General features: G+C 36.0%; 6 protein-coding genes across 6 annotated transcripts; 4 read left to right on the forward strand and 2 right to left on the reverse strand.

Annotated features, from left to right (window-relative positions):
• Window positions 1–566: 566 nt before the first annotated feature.
• On the reverse strand, window positions 567–3939 carry HELRODRAFT_167420 (hypothetical protein; the record flags this gene model as incomplete). The annotated part of the gene is made up of 4 exons (XM_009012929.1): window positions 567–650; window positions 1527–2638; window positions 2757–3306; window positions 3451–3939. 4 exons carry the CDS (start codon window positions 3937–3939, stop codon window positions 567–569), a joined length of 2235 nt encoding a protein of 744 aa, XP_009011177.1.
• Window positions 3940–6471: 2532 nt separating this feature from the next.
• On the forward strand, window positions 6472–6891 carry HELRODRAFT_167421 (hypothetical protein; the record flags this gene model as incomplete). Its single annotated transcript, XM_009012930.1, has 1 exon — window positions 6472–6891. One exon carries the CDS (start codon window positions 6472–6474, stop codon window positions 6889–6891), a length of 420 nt encoding a protein of 139 aa, XP_009011178.1.
• A 1408-nt stretch (window positions 6892–8299) lies between these two features.
• On the forward strand, window positions 8300–9007 carry HELRODRAFT_167422 (hypothetical protein; the record flags this gene model as incomplete). Its single annotated transcript, XM_009012931.1, has 1 exon — window positions 8300–9007. One exon carries the CDS (start codon window positions 8300–8302, stop codon window positions 9005–9007), a length of 708 nt encoding a protein of 235 aa, XP_009011179.1.
• A 646-nt stretch (window positions 9008–9653) lies between these two features.
• HELRODRAFT_190234 (hypothetical protein) lies at window positions 9654–12098 on the reverse strand. Its single transcript, XM_009012932.1, has 8 exons — window positions 11946–12098; window positions 11744–11772; window positions 11539–11640; window positions 11280–11391; window positions 11070–11123; window positions 10657–10820; window positions 10485–10543; window positions 9654–10287 (listed from the first exon to the last, which is right to left on the reverse strand). The coding sequence occupies exons 1-8, from the start codon at window positions 11953–11955 to the stop codon at window positions 10047–10049; spliced, it is 771 nt and encodes a 256-aa protein (XP_009011180.1). The 5' UTR covers window positions 11956–12098; the 3' UTR covers window positions 9654–10046.
• Window positions 12099–12557: 459 nt separating this feature from the next.
• Window positions 12558–15509, forward strand: HELRODRAFT_167424 (hypothetical protein; the record flags this gene model as incomplete). Its single annotated transcript, XM_009012933.1, has 3 exons — window positions 12558–13053; window positions 13473–13555; window positions 13860–15509. The coding sequence occupies 3 exons, from the start codon at window positions 12558–12560 to the stop codon at window positions 15507–15509; spliced, it is 2229 nt and encodes a 742-aa protein (XP_009011181.1).
• Window positions 15510–15975: 466 nt separating this feature from the next.
• Window positions 15976–18834, forward strand: HELRODRAFT_167425 (hypothetical protein; the record flags this gene model as incomplete). Its single annotated transcript, XM_009012934.1, has 3 exons — window positions 15976–16735; window positions 16801–16895; window positions 16975–18834. The coding sequence occupies 3 exons, from the start codon at window positions 15976–15978 to the stop codon at window positions 18832–18834; spliced, it is 2715 nt and encodes a 904-aa protein (XP_009011182.1).
• Between the last annotated feature and the right edge of the window lie 5940 nt (window positions 18835–24774).

Here is a 24774-nt window from a genome sequence, read left to right on the forward strand (position 1 = left end):
ATACATACAGATATGTTAAACATTTCCCTCGAGAAATTTGAGTTAGGAGAACCGGCTTAAAATACAGTGTCCACCCACATTAAAAAGTCAATGGTTGACATCATCAACCACATGATGATAATATTTTTGTTTCACGTGTATTTGTTGAATCTACTGAGAAATGCTAAAGAGAAATTTCTAAAACATACATGAACATTTAAACATTAATACAAATATGTAAAATAAGACAAGCTGATAAACAAATATCCATCAGACATAAAAACCATACAAATAATTGAAAATAATTGAATGTTATTTAGGCTGCTGTTGGCAAGCAGTGATATGAGTGAAATAATCACATTATAAGTTGTTTGTGTTATTGTTTTGATGTAATTAATGTCATTGAAGCTGATGTTGATAATATTGATGTAGTTTTACTGTTGATGTTGTTTTAACATGGCTGAAATACATGGTTGATGATGTATCTGATATGTCATTGTCAATAATATTTTGGCTGTCGGTTTTGTTTGTTAATTTTGTTGTTAATGAGCTGAATGTTATTGATGTAACCGACGTATGATGATACGTCACTGGTGAATTCGCGTAAATATCATTGTTGATGTTGTCACTGTGATGTCAGCGTGTTCAATGTCTTCATTGACATGTATTTGCTGTCAGTGAGTGATATGTTTGTTGTTGTCGTTGTTGTTTGTTGTACGAATCTGATCTAACGAACATGTTTGTCTTTTCAAATATCGCTAAAACTTAACACATTTTAGTGTACATTTAAAAAATAACATTGAACATTGTATGCGTAACATTTTGATTTTGTGAGGATGGAATCGATAGATTAATAGAAGACAGGTAGAGAAAGAACTTAATTGATATGAGATGGATTATTAAATTTGTAACACTAATTAAATGAGTGAGTCGATTAATGGATAATTAGAAAAATAGATTGATAGATAAATGGATAGGTAGATGGATAGATAGATTGATGGATAAATAGATGGAAGGATGGATAGATGATTGGATAGATGGATAGATTATAAATGTGTTACTAGGCAGATAAATTATTATTGAAGTAAACTTCTTATCCCGAAAAAAGAAATTGACAGTCAAAATATAATTGATTTAAATTTGAAAAAAGATATCAATTTAATAGTACAAATTGAATTAAACAGTACAGGCAACTCAATAGTGGAGCAATATTGTTGTTTAAATAATTTATAGACGCCAGATTTGTTTACATTGCAGTAACTTGGTAGAGCAGTGGTTTAGCACAACCTAGCATCGTGGCACAGATCCAAAACATCATTTCAATAATAAATAAGCTTTGCTTTATAAGTGTACGTACATGCATGTGTGTTTGTATAGATGTATACAATTATTAGTGGGTGTATGTATATAGTTATTAGTGTTGTTATCTTTTATGCAAGAGGTTCCATACGTATAGGAATGTACAATTTACTAGATGTCTGATAATTTTTGTATTGCGTGTTGTATATGATGTTAAAAGTTTTAAAAATTCAACTCATTTCACTAACTTTCCCAAAGCACATTCCACTTTTGATGGCATTTTCACTTCCGTCCACGTTTTTGTCATACAGATTAATTTCAAACCTGTAGAATGGTTTCTCAAAGGAAGGGGCCCTAATGGATGTTGGACTCCAGAGTAATTTAACGACGACATCGGTGTAGGCCAGGTTGTTTGCCACAGTGAGCACATCGTACCCAACAAAAGGTCGGTACGCCTCCACTCCAAGCGCCATTTCCGTCCAAAAGCTGCAATCAAATAAGTGCGAAGTCACTATCGTTCCTGTGAGAGAATCCAGGTGGAAATATTTTTCAAACGCTCCAGTCATGTTGAACCGGTATCTTGGTGTGTTGTGGTTGATGCTAGTGTTGTTGTAAGCAGTGCTGTTTGAATCAAGAGAATTCAAGTTGTTGTTTTTCTTTTGTCTCATCAGAGCTACATCGCTCAACAGCTTAACAGTGAGGACCTCAGTTCCAACTTGACTTGCACCATCCAGTGCCACATCGTATCTCAAATTTTCAAACATGAGTGGGTAGTCTTTTCCATCCCCGTTGTTTTCAACTATCCTAAGAACAAAATCCTTCCAACTAAATTTCAGCGGATGGGCCAAGTAAAACGTTTTGAATCTCATTGAATAGAGAGGTTTAGCGTCTGCGAGTGATTTTGAAACAACAACCAAGTAAATCATATCTCCACTGGTTGTCAGACCAAATCTGCCTTCGCCCCCCTCCAGTGCCACATCGAATTGGAAAGAGGCATCAACGTTGTCTAATGATACGTATGCCACCGGATCATTCGGCATGGCTAATTTGGAGATTTTTGGCGAGCCGTCATCCGTTAAGAAAACAATTTGTATGTCCATAGAAGGTGATGTTGTAACTTTGATGTGAACGAGCGTAGTTGCAGTTGAGGCACCAGCAGAAGTTGTTATTGTAGCCACAGCAACTAAATCGTAAGTGTCTTTGTAGTCTACGTTTAAAAGTCTTCTCAACGAGAGCCAGCCAGTTGTGGAGTTGATTGCAAACTCGTCATTACTTGACATTTCTGCCAGAGTGTACTTTATGCGACTTGAATTTGAATCAGGACTCGTGGCCTGCAGTTGAACCAGTCCTACTCCGCTTTCTGAATAATTTAAAATTCAACCTTATGAGCATTAAAACACGTTTAAACTGCGATTGAAACATTTTTGATAACTTAATAATAACAAGCAAACACAATAAGTAACAATAGAAAAATTTACCTGTATTTTCATTGACAGTAATTTCATAGCGACTTTTAACGAATGTTAATGAAGGAGTTGGATTGGGTGGAACGTTGGAATCTTTTGATACCATCGTGATGTTAACTCGAAGAATCGATTGCATTCCTGCTGCTGAGCTGTCCACCGCTTTGATGCCGAAAATATATCGACCAAGCAGGTTTACAACTGAAGACAAGACTAATTCCAACGTCACCGCGCGATTCGGTGCTGCAGTTTGTTTCAAAGTGAAAGGGAAAGCGGAGCCAATTTGACTACTTGCGTTATTATTACTACCTGGATCCGAAATGATTGTACATTGTTTGACGGTGTCGTTTTCATTGGGATCTGTTACTGTTGCCACAAAAAATGTGTAATTGATGAATTGATTTTCTAGAGGAATGAGGGAAGAGAAGGAGGTAGGTCGAAAAATTGGCGCTCTGCTTGAAGTGGAAGATATGACGTAGATTGTGACGTCAATTTGTGCGTTATTTGTGAACGCTATCATGTAGTACATGTTGTTACTTGATGTTGATGACCTTTGAACTTGTACCTGGCAAGTTGAAATTGTGTTTAAAATGATTTTGTTAAAACTTAAAGCGGTTATAAGAATTATTATTTGGAAAACAAAATTTAATTAAATTTTGATATAATTTCTAATTAAAAAATAATTTAGTAAAAGGGAGCAAATGCTCACCTTAGTAGTGACGCTTCCGTCGTTAGAGTCCACAGTAAATAATGCGTTGGTCCTATCCTCGACATGTATCTCAAACGGTCCAGATATGCCTGGCAGACCATTCCCAATCTGTCCAACCCTCGTCAGAGCTGGAGTTTGGTCGAGGACTGTAATGTTTTGACTGAAGTTACTGAATCCGGAAGTTTGAGAAATGATGTAAAGAAAGAGTAGCAGCAAAAGTAAGCGTGTGTTGTGTTCAGTGGGTGTTGTAAAAGATGTTTGGGGAGTTGGTTTTGATGATTTTGCTGTTGTTCTTGAACGAGTTGGGATTTCTTTCGTCCTTGCTAGAGTTATCTTTAAATTTAAAAACCGACTCCAAATAAAACAATTTTGCTTGATTTCTGTTGATGAGTCAAATTTTTCGTCGTATGGATAGTTACAAAACGACGAATTGTTTGTAATGTTCTGTATCTTTGATTTTAAGTACTTAGCTGTAACTTTCTGTCGCATTTTGAAATTTTTTACACGATTTGTTGGCTACTGTGTTGTTATTTTTTGTTACTTCATCATTTAAAATTATGTTTGGTGAACTTATTATCTTGTTTGATCTTGATGCAAATGTTTCCATTTTTTACTGTACAAGTTATTAGGAGAGTCTTGGTTACAATCATTTCCGCGTTCCAATGTATTTTAGTTACTTCAAATCGGCCTAACAAAGAACTGTGATCCTCTAAATAATGTCGGTTTTTTCAAAAAACTAAATTTAATATTTTTCATTTGTAATTCTAAGTTAACTTTTCCATGTAAAAATGTTGGTAAATTATTTCAAAAACATAAATAAATATTGTCTTAGTATGTCAAGATCATTAAAATTAAAACGGTTGAAAACTACAAATGTACAATTGTTTATTTTTACATATTTAGTTTGTATGAAATAAAAAGTTTATTTCTTTAAAAAAATCATTTAAAACCATTCGTACATTGAAAAATAACGTTCCGTATTAATTAGTTGCAAAGGAGTCCGTTAATTTCAATGACATTTTAACAACTTTAAGACAAACGACGTCAAACAAAATAAAATTCATGATCTCATGTAACATTTAATTAAAATGTTATCAAGTTAAACTTAATTATTAAATAATATATTATTAATTATATAATTTAAATTTTTTACTTATATATAATTATTTTAATTTATAAAATTTGACTTTAATTAATGTAATAGTTAGATATCGTCATAAATATTTTTTGTTCAAATCATCGTAAATAATTATTTGTTAACTCAAAATGACAAAAACTTTATAAAATAGCGACAACAAGGTAAGACAAACACCCGTACCAAACCAAAGAAGAATCACAAACGAATTGAATGCTGCATTTCATTCACATGCACACATTCGTTCAGTGTCAATAAATTTGTTCAATGTTCAATGCTGCCTACCATTATGAAGCCTGTGTATGCGAGTTATGCACTGATGGCATATATGAAAAGCACAAATACTAACTACTACATCGAGACAAGAAGACGTTCTAACGCGGATTATAACAAATAAATAATAACCAAAAAACGACAAATGTTGAGCAACAAAATGAATAACAAAAGTAGATTACGTTTAAAATTAACAATAAAATGTTAGTGCTAATTTATAGCAATGAATATTCAACACTGAAAACTAAAAAAAATGAATGAAACATCATCATCAAAGTTTTAGATTATGCTGCCAAAATGTTTCCATCATGAATATTTATGAACATAAATACTGATAACACAGACAAGAATATTCAAGGAGAACAATATCTTGTGGGTTGTAATATGTATCAGTAACGTGTTAATAAAGACATAAGCCCGTTGTGGAAATGCTCACATATGTATGCAACTATATTTGTTCACTCGCATATACATTTCGTACATATTTAAGCAATCTTGCGAGATGAAGCATCAATTAAATTATATGATAGACACAAAAAATCGTATCTAAATGCAAAAACTCATCCAGCAAATATAAACACACATACATAGATAGATGCAAACATGAAACTTCGCATATAAATAAATAAACGTGCATGCACACTCACGCAAACACACTCACGCACACACACACGCACACACATATACACATACACATAGACATATACACATAAACACACACATATACACACATACACACACATATACACACATGTGCACGCAATCCTGTCAATCATTCGTTAATTCCATCACATCAAAATTTATATAATTTTTCACGTTGTATGCTTAATCTTAAATTTAATTTTATTAATTTTTTACGAAATTTTCGTCAGATGTATGAAAAGTTTAGAACCTGTATTTTGCAAATGTATGCCAACACAATTCTGAACTACATTTAAACAAATCTTGATTTGTTATTCAATGAAGAAACTTCATATATTGATACATACTATTATAAATTATGGAATTAGTAGAAGAAAAATCATATTAATTAATGAATCTAGATTATATTTTATATTAATTATTTAAAAGATTTAAGCAATCGCACTTAATAGATGGATTGGATACTTCCACACTTTTGAATTCAGTAATTCGTAGATTAAAGAGGAGAGAGAAAATCAGTTTGAAACGTTTGAGATGAAGTGTTACAAAAAATTTGTTGAGGATCGGATGGAGGCGGATAGTGAGAAACGCAATTATAAAAAAGCTCGCTTGGAATACTAAAGTTGTTAATACATAGAAAAATTGAAGCTAGAAATTCGAAACTTTCTGAAAATATTCACAAATCAAATATATCAAATACGATTTGTATGTACAAATAGGTTAACTACAAATACAAACACATTCAAGTTTATACTTCACATTAACAATTTAATTTTACAATGACAGCGCTCTGAGTCCAGTACAACGTCTGAAAAAAAGATTAATGCTACTGAGATGTGGTTTTTGAGAAGAATTATGAAAATTAGTTGGACCTCTCATACTTCGAATGAGGTATTAAAACTGTCCGGTTATGAAAGAGGAAATTACTACAGATAATCCAACGGGGACAGTTAAAGTTTTTTGGTCACATCATGCGGAAGGAAACAATGGAAAATTCAACAAATACTGAAAAGATTGCAGGGAGAAGAAATCGCAGTCAACAACGAATGACACCAGTGACGTTCTTGTGTCACTTGTTGAATATCACCACATTTCAATTACTACAAAGTGTTGAAGATCTGGTTTTGTGGAGGTCGATGGTCGCCTATGTCCTGAAAAGATTAGATCCGAGAAAGAAGAAAAAGAAGGAAGAGACACTGAACTTGCATGGAGCTACTCAAACTGATTTTTTCAATTTAGATCATGCCTATATGCCTCGACAACCGTTTTTGTCCGTGTCCCAAGTATTAATTCCTTTAAATGCATTTCTTACGTTCTTTTTCATGTCAGTGTCATTATTTGGTTTTCAACTAAAAAAGAACTTTCTTAATCATATAGTACAAGTAACTTAAATAAATGAACATAATTGTGATTAACTGTTATAATATCCAACGCATATTCTGTCCCAACTATTTTTGAACTACTCTGTAATGTGACAAGCTTTTAAACAAAGTCAACTAAGTAAATCTGTTGAGCCAGTGGTAGCATTTATGAAATCATATTCTCTACAAAACTTCTAACTGGATGAATTATATATTTTTTTATTATTTCGTTATTGCTGCTTCAACTGGCAGACGTTTACTTCATCCAGACAAAACCTTCAATCCTTCATTTAGACAAAAATCACTCAATCATCGTCAATATTATGATGTGATGTCATCAAATGATGCACTCGTATATATATATATATATATATATATATATATGTGTGTGTGTGTGTGTGTGTGTGTGTTTGTACGCGTGCGTGTGTGTGTATATAATATATGAATAAATAATAAATAACTATACGCGTTTGTATATATATATGTATGTACCTACTTGTATGTATGTATATATATGTATACAAATGTATGTGTGTGTCTGTGTGTGGGTCGGTCTAGCAGCAACTGAAAGAGAATAATAAACTTAGAGACAGACATCTTGCAGCCTTTGGTAGGTCCGTCTGATTTCAGCCAGGCAAATAAATAAATAAATAAGTAAATAAATACCGGAAAATATATAAATAAAGGAATAAATGAATATATCTGTGTGTGTACGTTTCTGTCTGTAATATCTGCAACATTGTTAATAAAGAAATATATATATATATATGTATATATATATATATAATTACAAAAACAATTTTTATAAATCTGGTATATATATATGCAGTGTGCATAAGTATTATAGTATAGAAAAGTTAGTTTGTACTTTATAGGTTTCAAGGTGTACTGGCAGGATGAATGGAGTCTGAGTGTAACGAGTTGAAATCTCAAAATTGCGATTTAGAATTTCTTTCAAATTAAAAAAATGTTTATGATAAGTTATTATTGAATCTTAGCCAAGATGATACATCAAATGAAATCATTAATATGTACGTATGTATGTGTGTATATATGCATATATGTAAGTTTATTAGGAATGTATCAAGGTAATTTAAGGTAATTTATTATACACATACATATGATTCTAAGTATATGGTTTCAGCTCTCGGAATATGATTTAGCTAATCAGCGTTCAGATTTGAAATGGTGAAATGTCATTTTACCATGCAATCACCATTCTTTTCGCAACGTTTTCTATCGTAAGTTTGATGTAATATAGCGCTACACAAACTAAGTAGTTGATTGTACGATTGATCGTGGATAACTTAATGTTTTGAAACAGTCACTTATGATGAAGTGGGTACGACGAAGTTGACGTCTTGGGGGAATTTTTAATGAATGGTGCCTCCTTCTTAAAGATTGATCGTTCCCGGAAGGTTTCCAAGCATCAAAGCCGATGGATTACGCAGCTTCGTGTCAGTGTTGTACACTTTCCGTAATAGCAACCTGTCTCGCGATATTTTATATTTTGAGATGGTTGTTGCTAAATTATTTCGCATCCGGTGATTCATGTCCGAAGAGTTGGACAAATGCCAAAAACTTGAATTCAACTCGAGGTTTGATGAAAGTTAAGATAGCTTCGTCACACTTGTCGAATGGGTACAAAGCTGATGAAAATAATAATAATAAAATTAATCATAATAATAATCAACAAATCCAGTTCAGTACTTCACTGTCAAATAAATATTTCGCAAATAATAATAACTACAATTTGAATACCAAAAACAGCGATTACCCATCACTCAAAACAGCGCAAATTTGTTGTAGGAAAATTTCACAAATTGATCATGTGGAAGAAATTTCAAATGGAAATTCTGTTGACAACACACATACAGCAGGTACACCTTACGACAGAAAGGAGATCAGTCAAGTGAGAGGCATCAATGTATATGACCTGCTTAGCAACACCAGCACAGGCAGCTCCAGCATTCCACATGAAATTTTTTATGATGCAAATGATCACCACAGTCCCACACAAAAGTGGAAATGTTTAAGCTGTTACAGCAACTTCACACAATGTGACTGTAAGGTTGTCATATATAAGAGGCGAAAAGGTATTCTGCAAACTGTTAAGAACAAGGGGTTGAGGGTATCTTATGAATGACAGTTGATCAAATTTATCATTCCATTATTTTGGTATTATGTGTTTGTATGTATAATTAATTTTGGTATTTTATGTGCATATATACTGTTAAAAAAACAGATTATATATCACAATTCTCAAAAGTTCTTTTGAACCTTTAACCTTTATATAAGTTTATAAATTTATTTTTTAGAATGTTATTTTTCAAAATCCAAAATTGTAACATTAGATTGTTTGAATAATAATATGTATATGAATCAGTGTTGAATATATTTTTATTTTTAATTCATGTTACATGTTAATGGAGATTTTAATAGTTGAGACCAACTAATATAGTTAATACTTGTTATATTATTTCAATTTTGGTAACATATTATTGTCCACAATGATCACATACCCAACAAATCCCTCTCTCTCTCTCTCTTGATGTAATGATACAACTATCCATTCGCATGTTTTCGTGCATGTTTATCATTGTTTGTTGGTTGGATAGCTGATATCTGTCGCCATCAATAATTTTAATTTGTAATTTTTGTATAGTTTTCCTTTGTTTTAATTAATCCATCGCATATATATATCTGTTTATCTATATATTTATTTATTATATTCGTCTACAGGTGCATTCCATTTTAAAATTATTGTCAGCTCTATTTTAAAACTATCAAATCTTTTTCAAATTTTATTCATATTATTTAAAAATAATAATAATTTGTTGTATATATAAAAGAAGGAATTTTGATTGTCACTTTCATTAAAAGTTAAGTAACTGTTCTAAATATTAACTGAACATAATATAAACGTCATTAACTTTGAACGTGATTGTGGATACGACACGATGAATCAATAAATTAACCAACTCCACTAGCAGCAGTTTAGACATAAAACTAACTTAAATAAATAAAAAGATGCACTCAAACTTACAATAAAATTAATATATTAAGCATTTTGTGGCAATGGTGAGGATGTACTAACAACATTCGCAACACACGCACACACACACACGCAGGCACGTACGCACGCACACACTTAGTCACTTACACACACGCACACGTAATCATAATCACGTAATTTTTTTGTTGTTTTGAGATTGTTCTTTTCCACTACTGCTTCTCGGCGACTGTTCAGCTGCAGTGGACTTGACGGGTTTGCTCTCTTGTAGGTGCAGTTTGAGGTGTGCGCCGGCTGGTATGTTAGAGAATCCTGTGGTGTTCATCTTTTTGAAACTTGGGTTGGATATTCCGGGGTGAACATGGCCGGGAGTTGCCGGCGAGTGTGACGGTCTCTTGTCCCTTTGCTGGATTCTGAAATTTATAAATTTTGTAGCTTGATGCTTTGAATGTAAAAAAAATGATGAGATTTAAAATAAATGATGTCTCCCTTGTAAAAATTTGAAGTGTATGTGTTTGTAACGCTAGTTGTGTGAATGTGTGTATGTACGAATGCTTATTGCTGCTGAATTGCATAGTGGCTGTATTAGAAAAATAATGATAATACAAACTGATTCTGTAGTAGTCTCAGTATGTCGTTGAACCTGGTGTATTCACTTAATGTGAAAATCTGTGTTTAAAAATAACACATCCGGTAATAATAAATCAATAACTTGCAGAAACTGAACGTGAAAGATTTAATTTTCAAAAATGACATGACATAAAAAGAAAAAAATGGCAAACCTTGGGGTCGTGTCTGGCATGGTCATACAGACTACAAAACTTCTCAATGGTTTCAAGTCGGATGCCCTCCAGGCACCCAGCCTGCCTCTGCTCAAACAGGAAAACTCTAAGAGGAATACCTACCTTCTTTGTGGCATTTGGGTTGCATTTCTTTATGTCAGAATCTGCATGTGGTTTGTAATCTCAAATAATAACATGACTTATTTTGCAATGTTCTCATTTATAATTTGCATGTACATATGCTACTGAAATAAACTTATACTATATCTATAATTTGATAGTTAAAACTAATGTTACATTAAAACAAAACTGGTCTGAGAAATCTGATAAGAAAAAAATTGTGAAACTTCAATGTTACAACTTAGAAATGTTGATTAATGACGGTTAGCGAGCAGAGAAGATGAACAACTAACATAATTTTGGAAGGCTGTCCAGTGCCTTCATTCTGTAGTAATATATCTGTGGAGCTGGACAGTTGTTAATGATAATAAATTATAGATTATTACATTATACATTCTATGAAACATTAAAAATTCATATAATTTTAACAAAACACAGAATCAAATTGAATTTGACAAATCTTAAAAAATTAAAGTTAATTAAGAAAAACTGCTTGAACTCACTAGACTCCGCTCGTTGTTGGAGTTCAATTTCTTGTTCGGGCGCAATAAGTTGTGGTTCGACTGCGATGTCTTTCACACGTTTCAACCTCCTCTCAATTTCCAACAGCAGTGCCTAGTGCATCAAACAAATTATTTCAGTAAACACAGCTTGTTAGGCAGTTAGATGAGGTGTCCATAAAAATTAATTTTTGTTAATGTAAAAAATTAATAATTATACTAATGACTAAAAAATGACTAAGTTTATTTATGTTGAAGTCACCTTTGGAGCATTTTGCCCTATTGGTTCATGTGGGCTCTTACCAGATTTTAAAGCAAATCTTGTAATTTGTCGTTTTGCAAAACAAAATACCATTATGAATACCTTGATTGGGAATAGGTCATTATGTTAAAAGTTACATCAAGTAAGTTTTTGGTACCATGAATAGAACTATCATATTATGAAAAAATCTGAATGGCTTACTTACTAAAACTCCAAGTGACACAATAAGAATAACTGAAAATAAAAATTATTTAAATATAAAAAATAAATAACAAGAAATAACAGTCACATAATTTTCATTATTAATTTATTAATATTATTTATGATTTAGTAATTTACTTATTAATTAATTAATTACGATTACTTTATTTAAAAAATATATATGAAATATATTTAAAATGACTAACTCATGATCATTATAAAAGTAACACTCTGCAGTTACACTGACAACTATCGTTCATTATCCCCACCGGGTGTAAAACTGGACAGCCGGACAAACAATCATTCGTACGCTTGTACCCCAAGTTAAAATATTGTTCATATTTCGAAAATCTGTCTAACTGCCACAAGAACAAAATTTTAACTGAGGTTTACTTTTATGCAATTGCTGAGACCAAACATTTCTGTTTCAAAATCGGAAAATATAGCTGGTATTATGAATAAGGTTTTCTTATATAAAACGTCTTTCACAATAAAATGTTAATGCCACAACTTTAACTGACGCTGTTGTTTACTCACAGTGAATAAAATCAACACCACAAAAAATTCACTATTACTAATACTAAAAAATAGATTAAGAAAGATTAATATAATTCAGAGAATTTAGAAAAAAATTAATAATATATGGATTACTGTCATGTGATAACTGACTAATAAATATATTAATATATCAAAATAGTTTCTATTTCTTGTAGTAATAGTTTGTGAAACAGGAAACTATCTATACCATACATCAATACCTAACTTTCCAATATTCTCCTTTGCAAGTCACATACAAATTAAAATTAATTTTAAATTTCATGGCTCCAACGAAGTCCTCACGCTTAAGAAACTCTCGTCATGCTCTATCTCAATTAAAAAATCTTCCATCATCAACAACAAACACTGCCTACCCACAAATATACGCACAGGCGCAAGCACACGCATATTCTTATGATCATCTTCTTCCAGCTTATTATGTAAGTTCGGCCGCAAATCAAACATTCCCTGAATCATCAGGCCAACCAAGTACCGGAGAGGTTGTGTTGAAAAAGGCATCAAGTGATACAGATGACGGAAAGTACAGAATCAAGTTATTTCAGGATTTAGCAGAAATTTTGAAACGGAAAAGTGAAGAAGATGAAGCTTTGCGTAACTTTGCGGAAAATATCATAAAATGTAAAGCTTCTTCAAAACCGAAAAAAACAAGATGCAAAGAAAAAGACGCCCTGAAAAAATATTTTGCAGCTATAGTGAAACCAAGAATTTCTTGTCATAAAACTTCTACTCAACCACAAAAGAAAAAGTTTACTAAAAGTTATTATAAACTCAAACTTAATTTTATAATTTTGAATAAAACACTAATCAAAATATAGATTACAAGATCATTAAAATAAATCAAACTGTACAAATACTCCAAGCTTAATGATAACAAGATTTAACAAAATTGATTTTTGCTCTGATTGTGACGTGAACCTCAGGTTCATGCAATAGTTTAATTCATTCTGCAGTATAAATTTTAGTTTTTATTCACTTTAACATAAAAAAATTTAACTTTTATGTCACTTTTTGCATTATTTTCTGTTCATATGTAACTTATTCTTCTAAACTCACGAAGGGTGCAGTTGTATGCCTTGGTACTTAGTAGCACGTTCATTTTACATCTGTCATTATAAAAATAACTGATCGATGATAAACTTCAACTTAGAATTAAAACAATATTTCAAACGTTTTAGGTGATAATAAAAAATCAAAGATGAGTGAAATTTTGAAAAAAAATCATCTGCTCTCGTTGGAAAACCGATTATTGTACGAAATGGTGTGAACGACTTTGGTATCATTTTCATTAATTTTAGGATAGCTATTTTAGCTTAAAAAAATTGTTGAAGTACTTTTGCTACTCTTATTTACGTTGCTCCTCATTCATCTTGTTACTATTAAACCTTTGTATGATCAGAGCTGTAACATCGAAATGTTCGCTTATCACATGCACCATACACCTGCAGGCATCCCATAATAAACAGGAAGCGTATGATTCTTTAGTCCAAATACTAAATTAATATGATTATTATATTTGAAGTTGTAAATTATTCTGATTTTAGTGATAACAAATAAATTTCTAGGTGATAAGAAACAAATTGGAAGCCAGCAAAGTTAGCAAAACATCTGGCAAGAACAATCCTACAGCACCCTGTCTTACACCAATCATTCATCTCTATCAACCTCCCATACCTCCATGCCCACCTCCTCCTCCAATGCAGTCGCAATGTCAGGATTTTCCAGATCATAAACTCAATAAGAGTGCCCGGTGCAACGTAGATTTATGTGGTCCAAACAATGCCAACAGCAGATATACAAAATTTGATTTGTGCAACAGTAGCTGCATCAATAATAAGTTTAAGACGGCGAACCAGTCTGCGCCTAAACAGATTGTTTACATGTTGGAAAAGGAGTCAACAAGATGCGGGATACCTTGCTACCGTGTAGTCCTCACAAGTCCCTACAGATCATACAAAGACATGCACATCTACGCGGCCAATAATACACACGGAAATGCGACGAATCCTGCCGCTTGTGGCCTTCTGAGCGATAATGCAAAATTGAATTCCGCTAATAAAAAAGTTCCAGTTGAAGAAATCGACTCAAAAGCGACTTGTGAACCAACAACAGCGTCAGCAGACAAACACATTGCCACGGCTAATCCTACTGCAACTTTGCCTAAAACAAGCAATGAAAAATGTTACATTATCCAAAAGCCACCAAATCGAATAGTACCAAACCAGACAGACAACAGCAGAGCGTGCGATCCCGCCTTAGATCAGAAACCGAATGATGTCATACAGCAAAACAAAATTCAAAATAGAAAGTTACCGTTAATAATGCACAATAATTTAGCAAAAAAAATAGAACGTGGTCAAACTTTTGTAATATGTCAGTCAGTCCCTTGCAGCACAGAATCATGCTGCTCGTTGTTTGCTGATGTTGCTTCTCTTATAGAATCAGTTGTCGTTAAAAATTCACCAAACCATAAAAATCAATGCAAACAAGGCGATCCATTTCAAATGTTTCAATCGCAGCAACTTCAACCAAATTATTCCAATTTGCCAAAATTATGCAATAATAATGAATGTACAAACCCCTGTGTTTTACTTAATTGCGGCCCACAGTGCGAAAACTTGATGGGGCCATCTTCGTCGGAAAAAGTATCATGCACCACCCAAACTGATCAGTTGTGCTCTCCTTTCAATACATGCAATCAAAGTTTAAATGAAACCGAAACAATCTGCAGATGGTGCATGAAGAAGCTCTGTAAACATCAACTCCATCGCCCTTACTTCAAATTTTCAAGGTCACCTTTATGGTCATCATCATCATCATCATCCAGCTCAAACTCATCCAGCGCCTGTCTAACCTTCCACTCATCTTCATACGAATCATCGGATTCATGCGAACGAACCTGCAGGGCAAAAAAGAAAAAACACAAAGTTGCTAACACGATCCCCGAAACGACACAAGCACCTACAGACTTTCTCGCCCCATATTATCCACCACCTAATGTTGAGCCCTATGGATACAATGCTTATTCCCAAGACGGTTATCCCCCTCAGACATATCCGGAACCACCATATCCTCCCTATCCCAATGACCCGTACTATCTCCAAGAACTGCCTTACCAGGATGAAAGTGCTAACCAAATTGAGAAGAAAGGAAGAGTTTTTGACAAGAATGTTTTTAGAAGACATTCCTCAAAGTACGTATTTGTGATTGTTTAATTTAATAAAAATATCTAAAATATTTTATGTTATCAAGATTTTTTAATACTGATTCATTTGCTTTTATGATTTTCCAGTCTCCAAAATTAAATTAGTTCATTTTTTAATTATCTTTTTCTGATTGTGAAAATAAATTGTCAAATAATATTTTACATTTTAACACTAGTAAGTAAAATTTACTTCTTTCACAAACATTAAAAAACATTACATTTCACTTACAGGGTCCCAAGCAAGCCTAACAAAACTATCCGTAACCAACAGTGATATGATAATTTGAGTGAATTAGTTTTGTACTTAATGATTTTTATGTTTTGCTGACATAATTTGTTTATGAACGTCTTTGTTATTATGTTATTATGCAGCCATAAACATCAACATCTACCCATACAGAATACTTAAATATAATAATTTATTCGACTATCGTACGCTAAATGAACCTATATATACACAAACATGAAATTTTGGCATGGGAAACGTAACTGCGATTTCCCTGAAGAGACGAGATGGTAATTATACATCACCTGGACCAACAGTCTGTGGAGGCGTCAACACTCGATATTTAGATGAGGTAGGACCAATCCCAGCTGTCATTCTTCCGTCGGGACCTTACTGTCGCGAGAAAAAATTTTCATCACGCGGTCCTATCGTTAAAGAACAAAGTAAGCAGACTCGATCTACTCCTCCACCACCTAAGTCACCAACAACGCATCAAAGTTTTCCAAATCGAACATTATCAATGATGCAGCCTCCTCATCCACAAATCGGCATGCCGCCCCCTATGGGCTTTCCATATTTTCAACTTCCACCAAATATGCCACCAGGAAATTTTTTCTTTCCACCTCCAATGCCGAAACCACCGATGCCACCATCGAATTATTTTAAACCCTGGCGATGTAACAATCTTCCGGAGCCAACTCAGACCATTCCACCCGAACCATGTTTATCGAAGAAAAGGAGCAGAAATGAAATATTTGAAGAGCTGAACAAAGTGTTAGCTCAGAAAAAGCAAGAAGATGAAGCACTTCAAAAAGTTGCTCAAGAAATTGCTGACTTCCGATGTAAGAAATCTAACGAAGAAATGCAGCCACCAACTGTAGCAATTCAAGCGGCGCCGCAAGAGGCACCACCGCCACCACCACCGGTTGAAGCTCCTCATAAAAAATGCAGAACCGTTGTTAAACCTGTTATATATTGTAAAAGCAAGCAAAAGCCACCAGAGAAAATGAGTTTGATTTTGAGATAAAAACATGAATTTAAATTTTCAAATGAATTCAATAATTTTTACATATAGAACATAAAGCATTTTGCAATTTGAAGAAGAATTTGAATGATCTTTTGAAAAAGAATTATATGCTGACGCTGGAAAATCAACTGCTGTATGAAATGGTTCGCATTTATTTTCGTAGAGATTTCATTGAAAGAAAATAATGTCGTTGATTTTGATTTATTTTCAAACAATTTTTAGGTAATCAAACACAAGTTGGAAGAGCAAACCGCCCCAGTGTGTAAAGTTCAGCAACGCCAGCAGGAACCAGTTCAGCACGCGTCTTGCTGTCCAATATCAAAATGCAGAGTATCATCGCTGCCAGCCAAAAACAAACGTGCCGGCGAGTACCCATGTCGTTTGCATCAGAGAAAAATCCAGCAGATCGTAGACGATGGTACGGATCCCTGCATAATGAGCTGGCGTGCTAGCAATCTATACAGAATGCTTCAGCAACGGTCTCCCATCAACCCTCCAAATAATGCTGCCAACCCACAAGACGTTACTGACGCAACTTCAAAAAATAATACAACTACTAGAAGACGTAACTGTACGTACGTTCTAGAAAAAGAACCGGCAAAAGTCAACATGCCATGCTTTAGAGTAACGTTACAAAAACCTGATATCGAAGCACTCGAACAAATCACTTTTGCATCTAAAAATGAAACTGAAAATAAACCCCAAACAGATCAGAAGTTATGTTTAGACCCTTATGATTTCACAGTATCGCCTTCCAATAAAGTTAACAGTGAGATTAAAGATCGTGAGTGCCACAAAAAGTGCTACATATTGCAGAAAGCAAATAAAGAATGCAACAACGTCCGCAGCGTCACTTCAGCGCCAAATTTCTCTCCAATCAGTTGTCCTCAAACTGAAAACGTAAACGAAAAGAATATCAAACAAAATGACAACCGGGCTAAAAAATTTAAACTGAACAATAATTTTACCAAAAGAATAAAAAACGATGAGTCGTTCATAATATGCCAGTCTGTGCCTTGTAAGAGAGATTCCTGCTCTTCTTTCATCGCCGACATCGCCACACTAATCCGCACGACGAAAGGAGAAAACGATGGAAGGGGAAGTGTTGTTGAGAAACAAGATCAGTGTTTAAAACAACATGATACGTTTAATAAATTTCCGGCTGTATATCATAAATTGAACGACAGTCCGAACTCACAGCTGGTGAAGTGCAATACCCTCCCGCAACCAAGTTGTTGCAATCCCACGCAATTGTACATGCGTCAGCCGTTTTTCTCTTTGTTGCAGATGCAAGAGGAGCATTCGCCTGATAAAGAAATTTGTTCTACATTGCTCCAGCCAGCAAAAGCTATGGACTACTGTAATTTTGATTATGAAATTGATCGCTGGATGTCCAAAGATTCGAACTGGGTGCAGAATGGTGAGAACAAATACCGACAGGCTTGTAGGAAAATAATAGAAGGTCATTTGAGAGCAAAGCCGAAATGCGGTCATCGGGCACGTAGAAGACTCTGCTCTCCTATCTACGCCACCGAGACTTCCACTGACGACTCAGACCTCTTATCATCGTCGTCGTGCGAATATTGTTGCCGACGCAAATGCAACGTTAAAGATTTTTGTAGTCAACGTGCACTGAAGAAGCCCGTCTATCATCATACTGGCCCACCCCAGAGGGCTGATCAAAATTTTCAACATTACGATCAACATACGCAGCCACCTTATTACAACTACCCAAACGTTCAAGAGAGTCAAGCAGCAGAGCAGCTCCAATATCCGAACCCCGGAGACCAGCACTACGATGAAAACGCCACGCAAGTTGATAGGTCTCAAAAACCTATTCTAATGCGACATTCTCCTAAACATTCTCCTAAACAATCCAAATCTCCATCTTCAACAAACCCAAACGACCAAAACGTTAAAAAAGCTGGAAAGGTATCAATGGCGGACGAATCAGAAGAGCGAGAAACTTCTTCAGAAGATGCAACTCCATCTACTGATAGGAAAACAGAAAAAAAGAAAAAGAAGGGCGGTTGCTGGTCGAGAAAGAAGAAGAAAAAAACAAACGATCGCGTCAAAAAATAATGACAAATACTTATTCATATAACGCTTAGTAATGGTGCATTTCATAAAACTTATTTAATTTGTTGCTATAAACTAGATTAACCCCAAAATAAAAATATTCTTCACCACCAATTGTATTATAATCGGTTACAATTACAAGTTTTATTTAGAGTTAGTGCATCGCTTAGGCGGTCGTCATCAACATCAATGGAGTGCTGATTTTTTAAATGTTGATAAAATATAATAATAAATTGACAGTTATTTGAATTGATTATTATTTTTGCGGATGAAGATGTAAAAATATCATTTATTAAATTAAATAAATTTAAAATATGACTTCAGTTAAAACAGCATATACACGAGTCTGCATGCCTAAAACTAAAAATTATTTATGTGTGTGTTTGTATTTGTGTTCGTGTGTGTGTGTGTTTGTATGTACGTGTGTGTTTGTATGTAAGTATGTGTATGTGTGTGTCTGTGTGTTTGTATGCATATATGTGTGTGTGTTTGTATGTATGTATGTGTGTATGTATGTGTGTATGTATGTATGTATGTATGTGTGTGGCCCCCAAACGCGATGGCTTGCCGGTGGTGATCTGGGGGGTGAACTCCCCAGTTCTACAAAATGCCACCAAAGGCTTGTAGCGTGCGCGCTACGACCATCGAAGTCCTACTCCTTCCTGCACGTGGCGGGGGCTGCTACTAACTAACAAGAGAGGGCGAAGGCGAGTTACTGGCGCCTAAACCAGGTTCCGGGCGGATGGCGCTCGTAAGGAAATACCATCCAGAAAAAGGAAAACTTTGATTTCAAACCTCCGCAGCCTTGCGGCTATACCCACGCTTGGGAAAAGCCTGGAAGTAAACCCAGTTAAAAATCTAGCCAGGATAGTTGGCTACGAGGATAAAACTGCACCGCAGTTTCATCCAAACTTCTGCGTCAACACTGGTCGCTCGGCGTGTCTCAACTCGTTGTGCCTGCTGATACCGACCTCTGTGGAGAGAGAGTGAGTGAGGAGAGAGTGTAGCATGCCGCACAAACATGCTCCACTTAAATCAACCAGTGTGAAGGTGGTCTTGGTGGTTTGATGCTTGTATGGATGTGCAAACAAAGTCCTGCGGCGATTGGCGAGTGGCGACGGGCACAGGTAGAGGGTACTACTGGCAGTGTCTAGTCACAACACAACAAACAGGCGGCCTTAGTGTGATGGTCGTTTGTTGCTGATGGCTACAGCAATTTTTGTATCCTGCCAGGGTGACAAAGCAGCCCTATTCAGGGATGCACTGCTTTCTCCAACTGGAGAGGGGACTAAAAAATCTGTCCTAAAAAAGACATCGATGTTGCTGCGCTCAGCGAGACAAGAATCTCTGCCGCAACACAGTTTGAGGAGAGAGGTGCTGGTTACACCTTCTTTTGCCAAGGTCATCCTGCAGGTGAGGTGCGTACTGGTGGAGTGGGCTTTGCCATTCGTAGCACACTCCTGAAATCTGTACATGAGGTACCTTATGGTATTTCACCACGCCTAATGAGGGTGCAGCTCAACCTGGAGGGTGGTCACACTGCTACCTTGATCAGCTGCTATGCGCCAACGCTTGGAGCAACTTTTGAGGAGAAGAGCTTGTTTTATGAGCAGCTGGGTGACGCTGTTCGTTCAACACCACACAACCATCAGTTGTTTGTCTTGGGTGATTTTAACGCCCGTGTGGGTAAAGACCACATCTTGTGGCCAAAAGTGCTTGGACGAAATGGAGTTGGTAGGGAAAATTCAATGGAACCATGTTCCTCGAATTTGTACAGAGCACAATCTTGTGGTGACAAATACAGTCTTCCAACAGGCTGACAGGAAGAAGACTAGCTGGAAACATCCACGTTCAGGACACTGGCATCTCATCGACTACATACTTATCAGACAACGCGATCTTCATCTCGCTCGTCTAACTAAAGCGGTGCGAGCATCAACAATGTGGTCAGATCATCGCCTCATCAAGATGTCGGTATTTCTTACTGTTAAACCGGTCAGAAGGCATCACAAAACTGTAAGGAAAGCCAAACTGGATGTGACTCGGCTAACAGAACCGTCAACTAGAAATTTGTTCCGCGAAGCATCGTGTGGTGAGTTTTCAACAAATGAGAGCACAGAATGGTCAAATTTCAAGCAGATTGTAGAGATAGCTGCGGTTAATGTGCTTGGATATCAGCGTATTAAGCATAGGGACTGGTTCGACAATCAGGATACGGAGGCACGTGGGCTGCTGGACAACATGCACAGCACCCATCGTTCTTGGATAGATAACAAGGGCAACTGCGTCAAGAAAGCATGCTACACGCAAGCACGCAGTTTTGCACAGAGGAGGCTTCGTCAGATGAAGGAATCTTGGTGGTCTGCCAGAGCTGATGAATTGCAAGTAGCGGCCGGCCGCGGGGACATGAAATCTTTTTACAGAAATCTGAAAACTGTGTTTGGTCCCCGCAGCTCCGGTAGTGTTCTGGTACTGTCTAAAGATGGTCAAACACTCATCAAGGATGGCCATGGAATCCTGGCTCGTTGGGCTGAACACTTCAACAGTGTGCTAAATCAAGAATCCCGGTTTGATGACTCAGTCCTTGCTGAGTTGCCTGACTGGAGGATTGCAGGTAATCTCGATGATCCCCCTAGCCTGTCTGAAGTGGAAAAAGCAATCACCCAAATGTCGAATGGAAAAGCTCCGGGTTTGGACGGGCTGCCGGCAGAACTCTTCAAATGTGGTGTCATCGAACTTAAAACCAGGATGGTGACAATGTTCCAAGACATGTGGGATAGGAAATCGGTTCCTCAAGATTTTAAGGATGCCCTTATCATTCACATATTCAAACGGAAAGGGAATCGTTCATGCTGGGATGATCACAGAGGCATTTCTCTGCTATCGATTCCTGGAAAAATATTGGCCCGCGTGATCGTCAACCGCCTAACCAAGTACGTCAATGATGTTGGTATTCTTCCAGAGGGTCAGTGTGGCTTTCGGGCTGGTCGTGGTACTATGGATATGATTTTTACTGCCAGACAACTTCAAGAAAAATGTCGTGAGCAACAACGTGAACTTTTCTTCGTCTTCATAAATTTAACAAAGGCGTTCGATTCCGTCAACCGTTCAGCGTTATGGAAATGTCTCAAAAAGATCGGTTGTACTCCAATTTTAGTGTCGATTATTTGCTCCTTCCATGAAGGCATGAAGGCAACCGTAGTTGAAAATGGTGATCGATCCCCGGACTTTGAGGTGACGAATGGTACCAAGCAGGGGTGTGTCATGGCTCCCTTGCTGTTCAACATTTACTTCTCCCTAATGCTTCGAGTCGCCTTTCAACATTGTGTAGAGGGCATTCCAATCTGCTATCGCATGGATGGAGACGTTTTCAACATCAGACACCTACAGACGAAGTCAAAAACACAAACCACAATAGTCCGCGACCTGCTGTTTTTGGATGACTGCGCTTTGGTTGCACATACACAAAGTGAAGTTCAGGCTCTGTTCAACTGTTTCCACACTACTGCAGAAAGGTTTGGACTCACGGTGAGCAGGAAAAAAACAGAGGTTCTGCACCAAAGCTATCCTATTTCGTCGGATTCTAAAGCCATCGTAACTATTGGTGGCTCGCAGTTGAACGCTGGGGATTGATTTTGCTACCTTGGTAGCTACCTCTCCAACACTACTGCTATCGATGATGAAATTACGGTTAAGATTGCCAAGGCTGGTGCTGCTTTTGGTGGTTTGAGTGGACGACTCTGGAAGAAACGGGGTGTGTCACTGGCTACTAAAATATCTGTCTATAAGGCAGTTGTGTTAACCACAATGTTGTATGGATGTGAGACATGGATTACTTATAGGCGCCATATACGTAGACTCGATCAGTTTCATATGAGATGTCTACGGGTTATCGCTAACGTTAAATGGGAGGATAGGGTGCCAAATACGACTGTATTGGAAATGTGTGGTATCTTGGGTATCGAGGCGTTTTTGTTACAGACACAGTTTCGTTGGGCGGGACACGTTATCCGCATGCCGGACACAAGAATTCCCAAACAGGTGTTTTTCGGACAGCTGGCTTCTGGAGTTTGCCTTGCAAGCGGTCCAGTTCGCAGATTTAAAGATAATCTGAAGGAAAACTTAAAAAAAATCTGACTGGATTCTAAAACCTTGGGTGTCGTTGCGCTCGAGCGTTCACAGTGGAAGACACGCTCACAAGCGGAAGTTTCCGCCTTTGAGGAGGCGCGCATTGCAGCTCTAGTTGGAAAAAGAGGACGGCGTAAGCAGGTGACCCGGGATGGTAACAGCACAGGGGTGTGGGTTTGTGGAACCTGTGGTCGTCGATGTTCATCAAGAATAGGCTTGTTCTCGCATCAAAGGACTCATCAATGACACAATCCGTCGAACGCGACGATGTATTCCATATGTATGTGTGTGTATTTGTGTGTGTGTAATAGAAAATGTAGTAGCAACACTAAAACAACTTCCAGGCTCTCAGAAGGCCAATACCGGATGGAGCGCTATATAAATTTGTGTCCTCCATTGATTGTTTGATGCATTACACATCAACAAACATTTCAGTGTTTTCACATTTCAAATAAGAACAATGAATGTACAACTCTGAGGCTGTCAATATATAATAATATATACCAAATGTAGATCTCATTCAACACAGTACGATAATGGCTCGTGTTTAAACAGTAAAAGATTGCAAGCTGATGAATTTATTTAGCGGTTGGAATGAAAAAAAATGATTATAGGTATATTCGTTTGGATTTATCGTAGTAAATTTCCAAACTTTTCTAAAGCAATCAGCACAGAATAACATAAAATGGACATTTTTCTTCAGAAATTTTCTTAGGAAAAAAAATAAGTTTGAGAGGAAATATTCCAACGGCATCCTAGCATACACATGGAAGGTAGGCCCGGCCTAGTATGCAAATATATCGCTTGCATGACGAACTGAATTCGTGATGCGAATAGACGCATGCTGATTATCACGTGGTGTCTGTGTGTGGTCCCTGTGGCTGCTGCTGCTACTACGGTCTTTGTATGAGGCCAGGGTGTGGCTGCTACTGTTGCTGCTAATACTGTCGCTGCTGTCTAGTTTGGAAAACAAAGTTGACCAAGTTGATACAATGACGAATTAATGTTTAATTAGTTATCCTAACAATGTCATGTTGAAACGTGACAATCAAATGTTAAAAAATAGGCAAAATTTCAATGTGAGCCTTTTAATAGATACACAATCACGTTAAAAATGAGCGTCAACAAAGGAACATTGTCCTATTAGGAGGATAGCGTGTTCATTTAACGACAGAAAAGTCTTGCAAGAGCTAGCACTAAAAAACGCTCGTGACATTTCAGTTTCTTTTCTACAACGGACTTACATTCTCGCCATAAATTCATGCACATGCGGTTAAAATAAAATATAAATTCATTTAAAAAACATTTTTATTAGAAGATTCCTAACTAAAAATATTAGCGTAAGCAAATTGAAACTTGGGATTTTAAAGATGGAAGGAATCTCTAATCAAATAGATGGATGAACAATTAAAAAAAAATAAATAAAAATAATAAAAGAATGATTGAACGAATGAATGAATAAACCAGTGAATGACTAATAGAATTGATGAGTGAATCATAATGTGCATTGTGTGTCTGAGAGTGTCTGAAGCACGTAAGTCAACCAACTCATCACTTAAACAATTCATCACATGACGTCACTGGAATCATAAATCACATTAAGTCACATTACATCACATAGTCTTCAACCACACCCCATCACATCAATCAAACCTTGTGACATCAAACCACAATACATCAAATTACACAAACGTTATAGTTACATAAACACTAAAATCCCATCATACATAACATTAATGCACACTGTTCATAAAAATTAAACCTATAATACTCGTTCATTCATGCAAACTTTTACGAAAAATCTTTCTCAAAATC

The sequence above is a fragment of the Helobdella robusta genome (genome assembly GCF_000326865.2).
Source record: "Helobdella robusta unplaced genomic scaffold HELROscaffold_11, whole genome shotgun sequence".
Lineage (NCBI taxonomy): Eukaryota > Metazoa > Annelida > Clitellata > Rhynchobdellida > Glossiphoniidae > Helobdella > Helobdella robusta.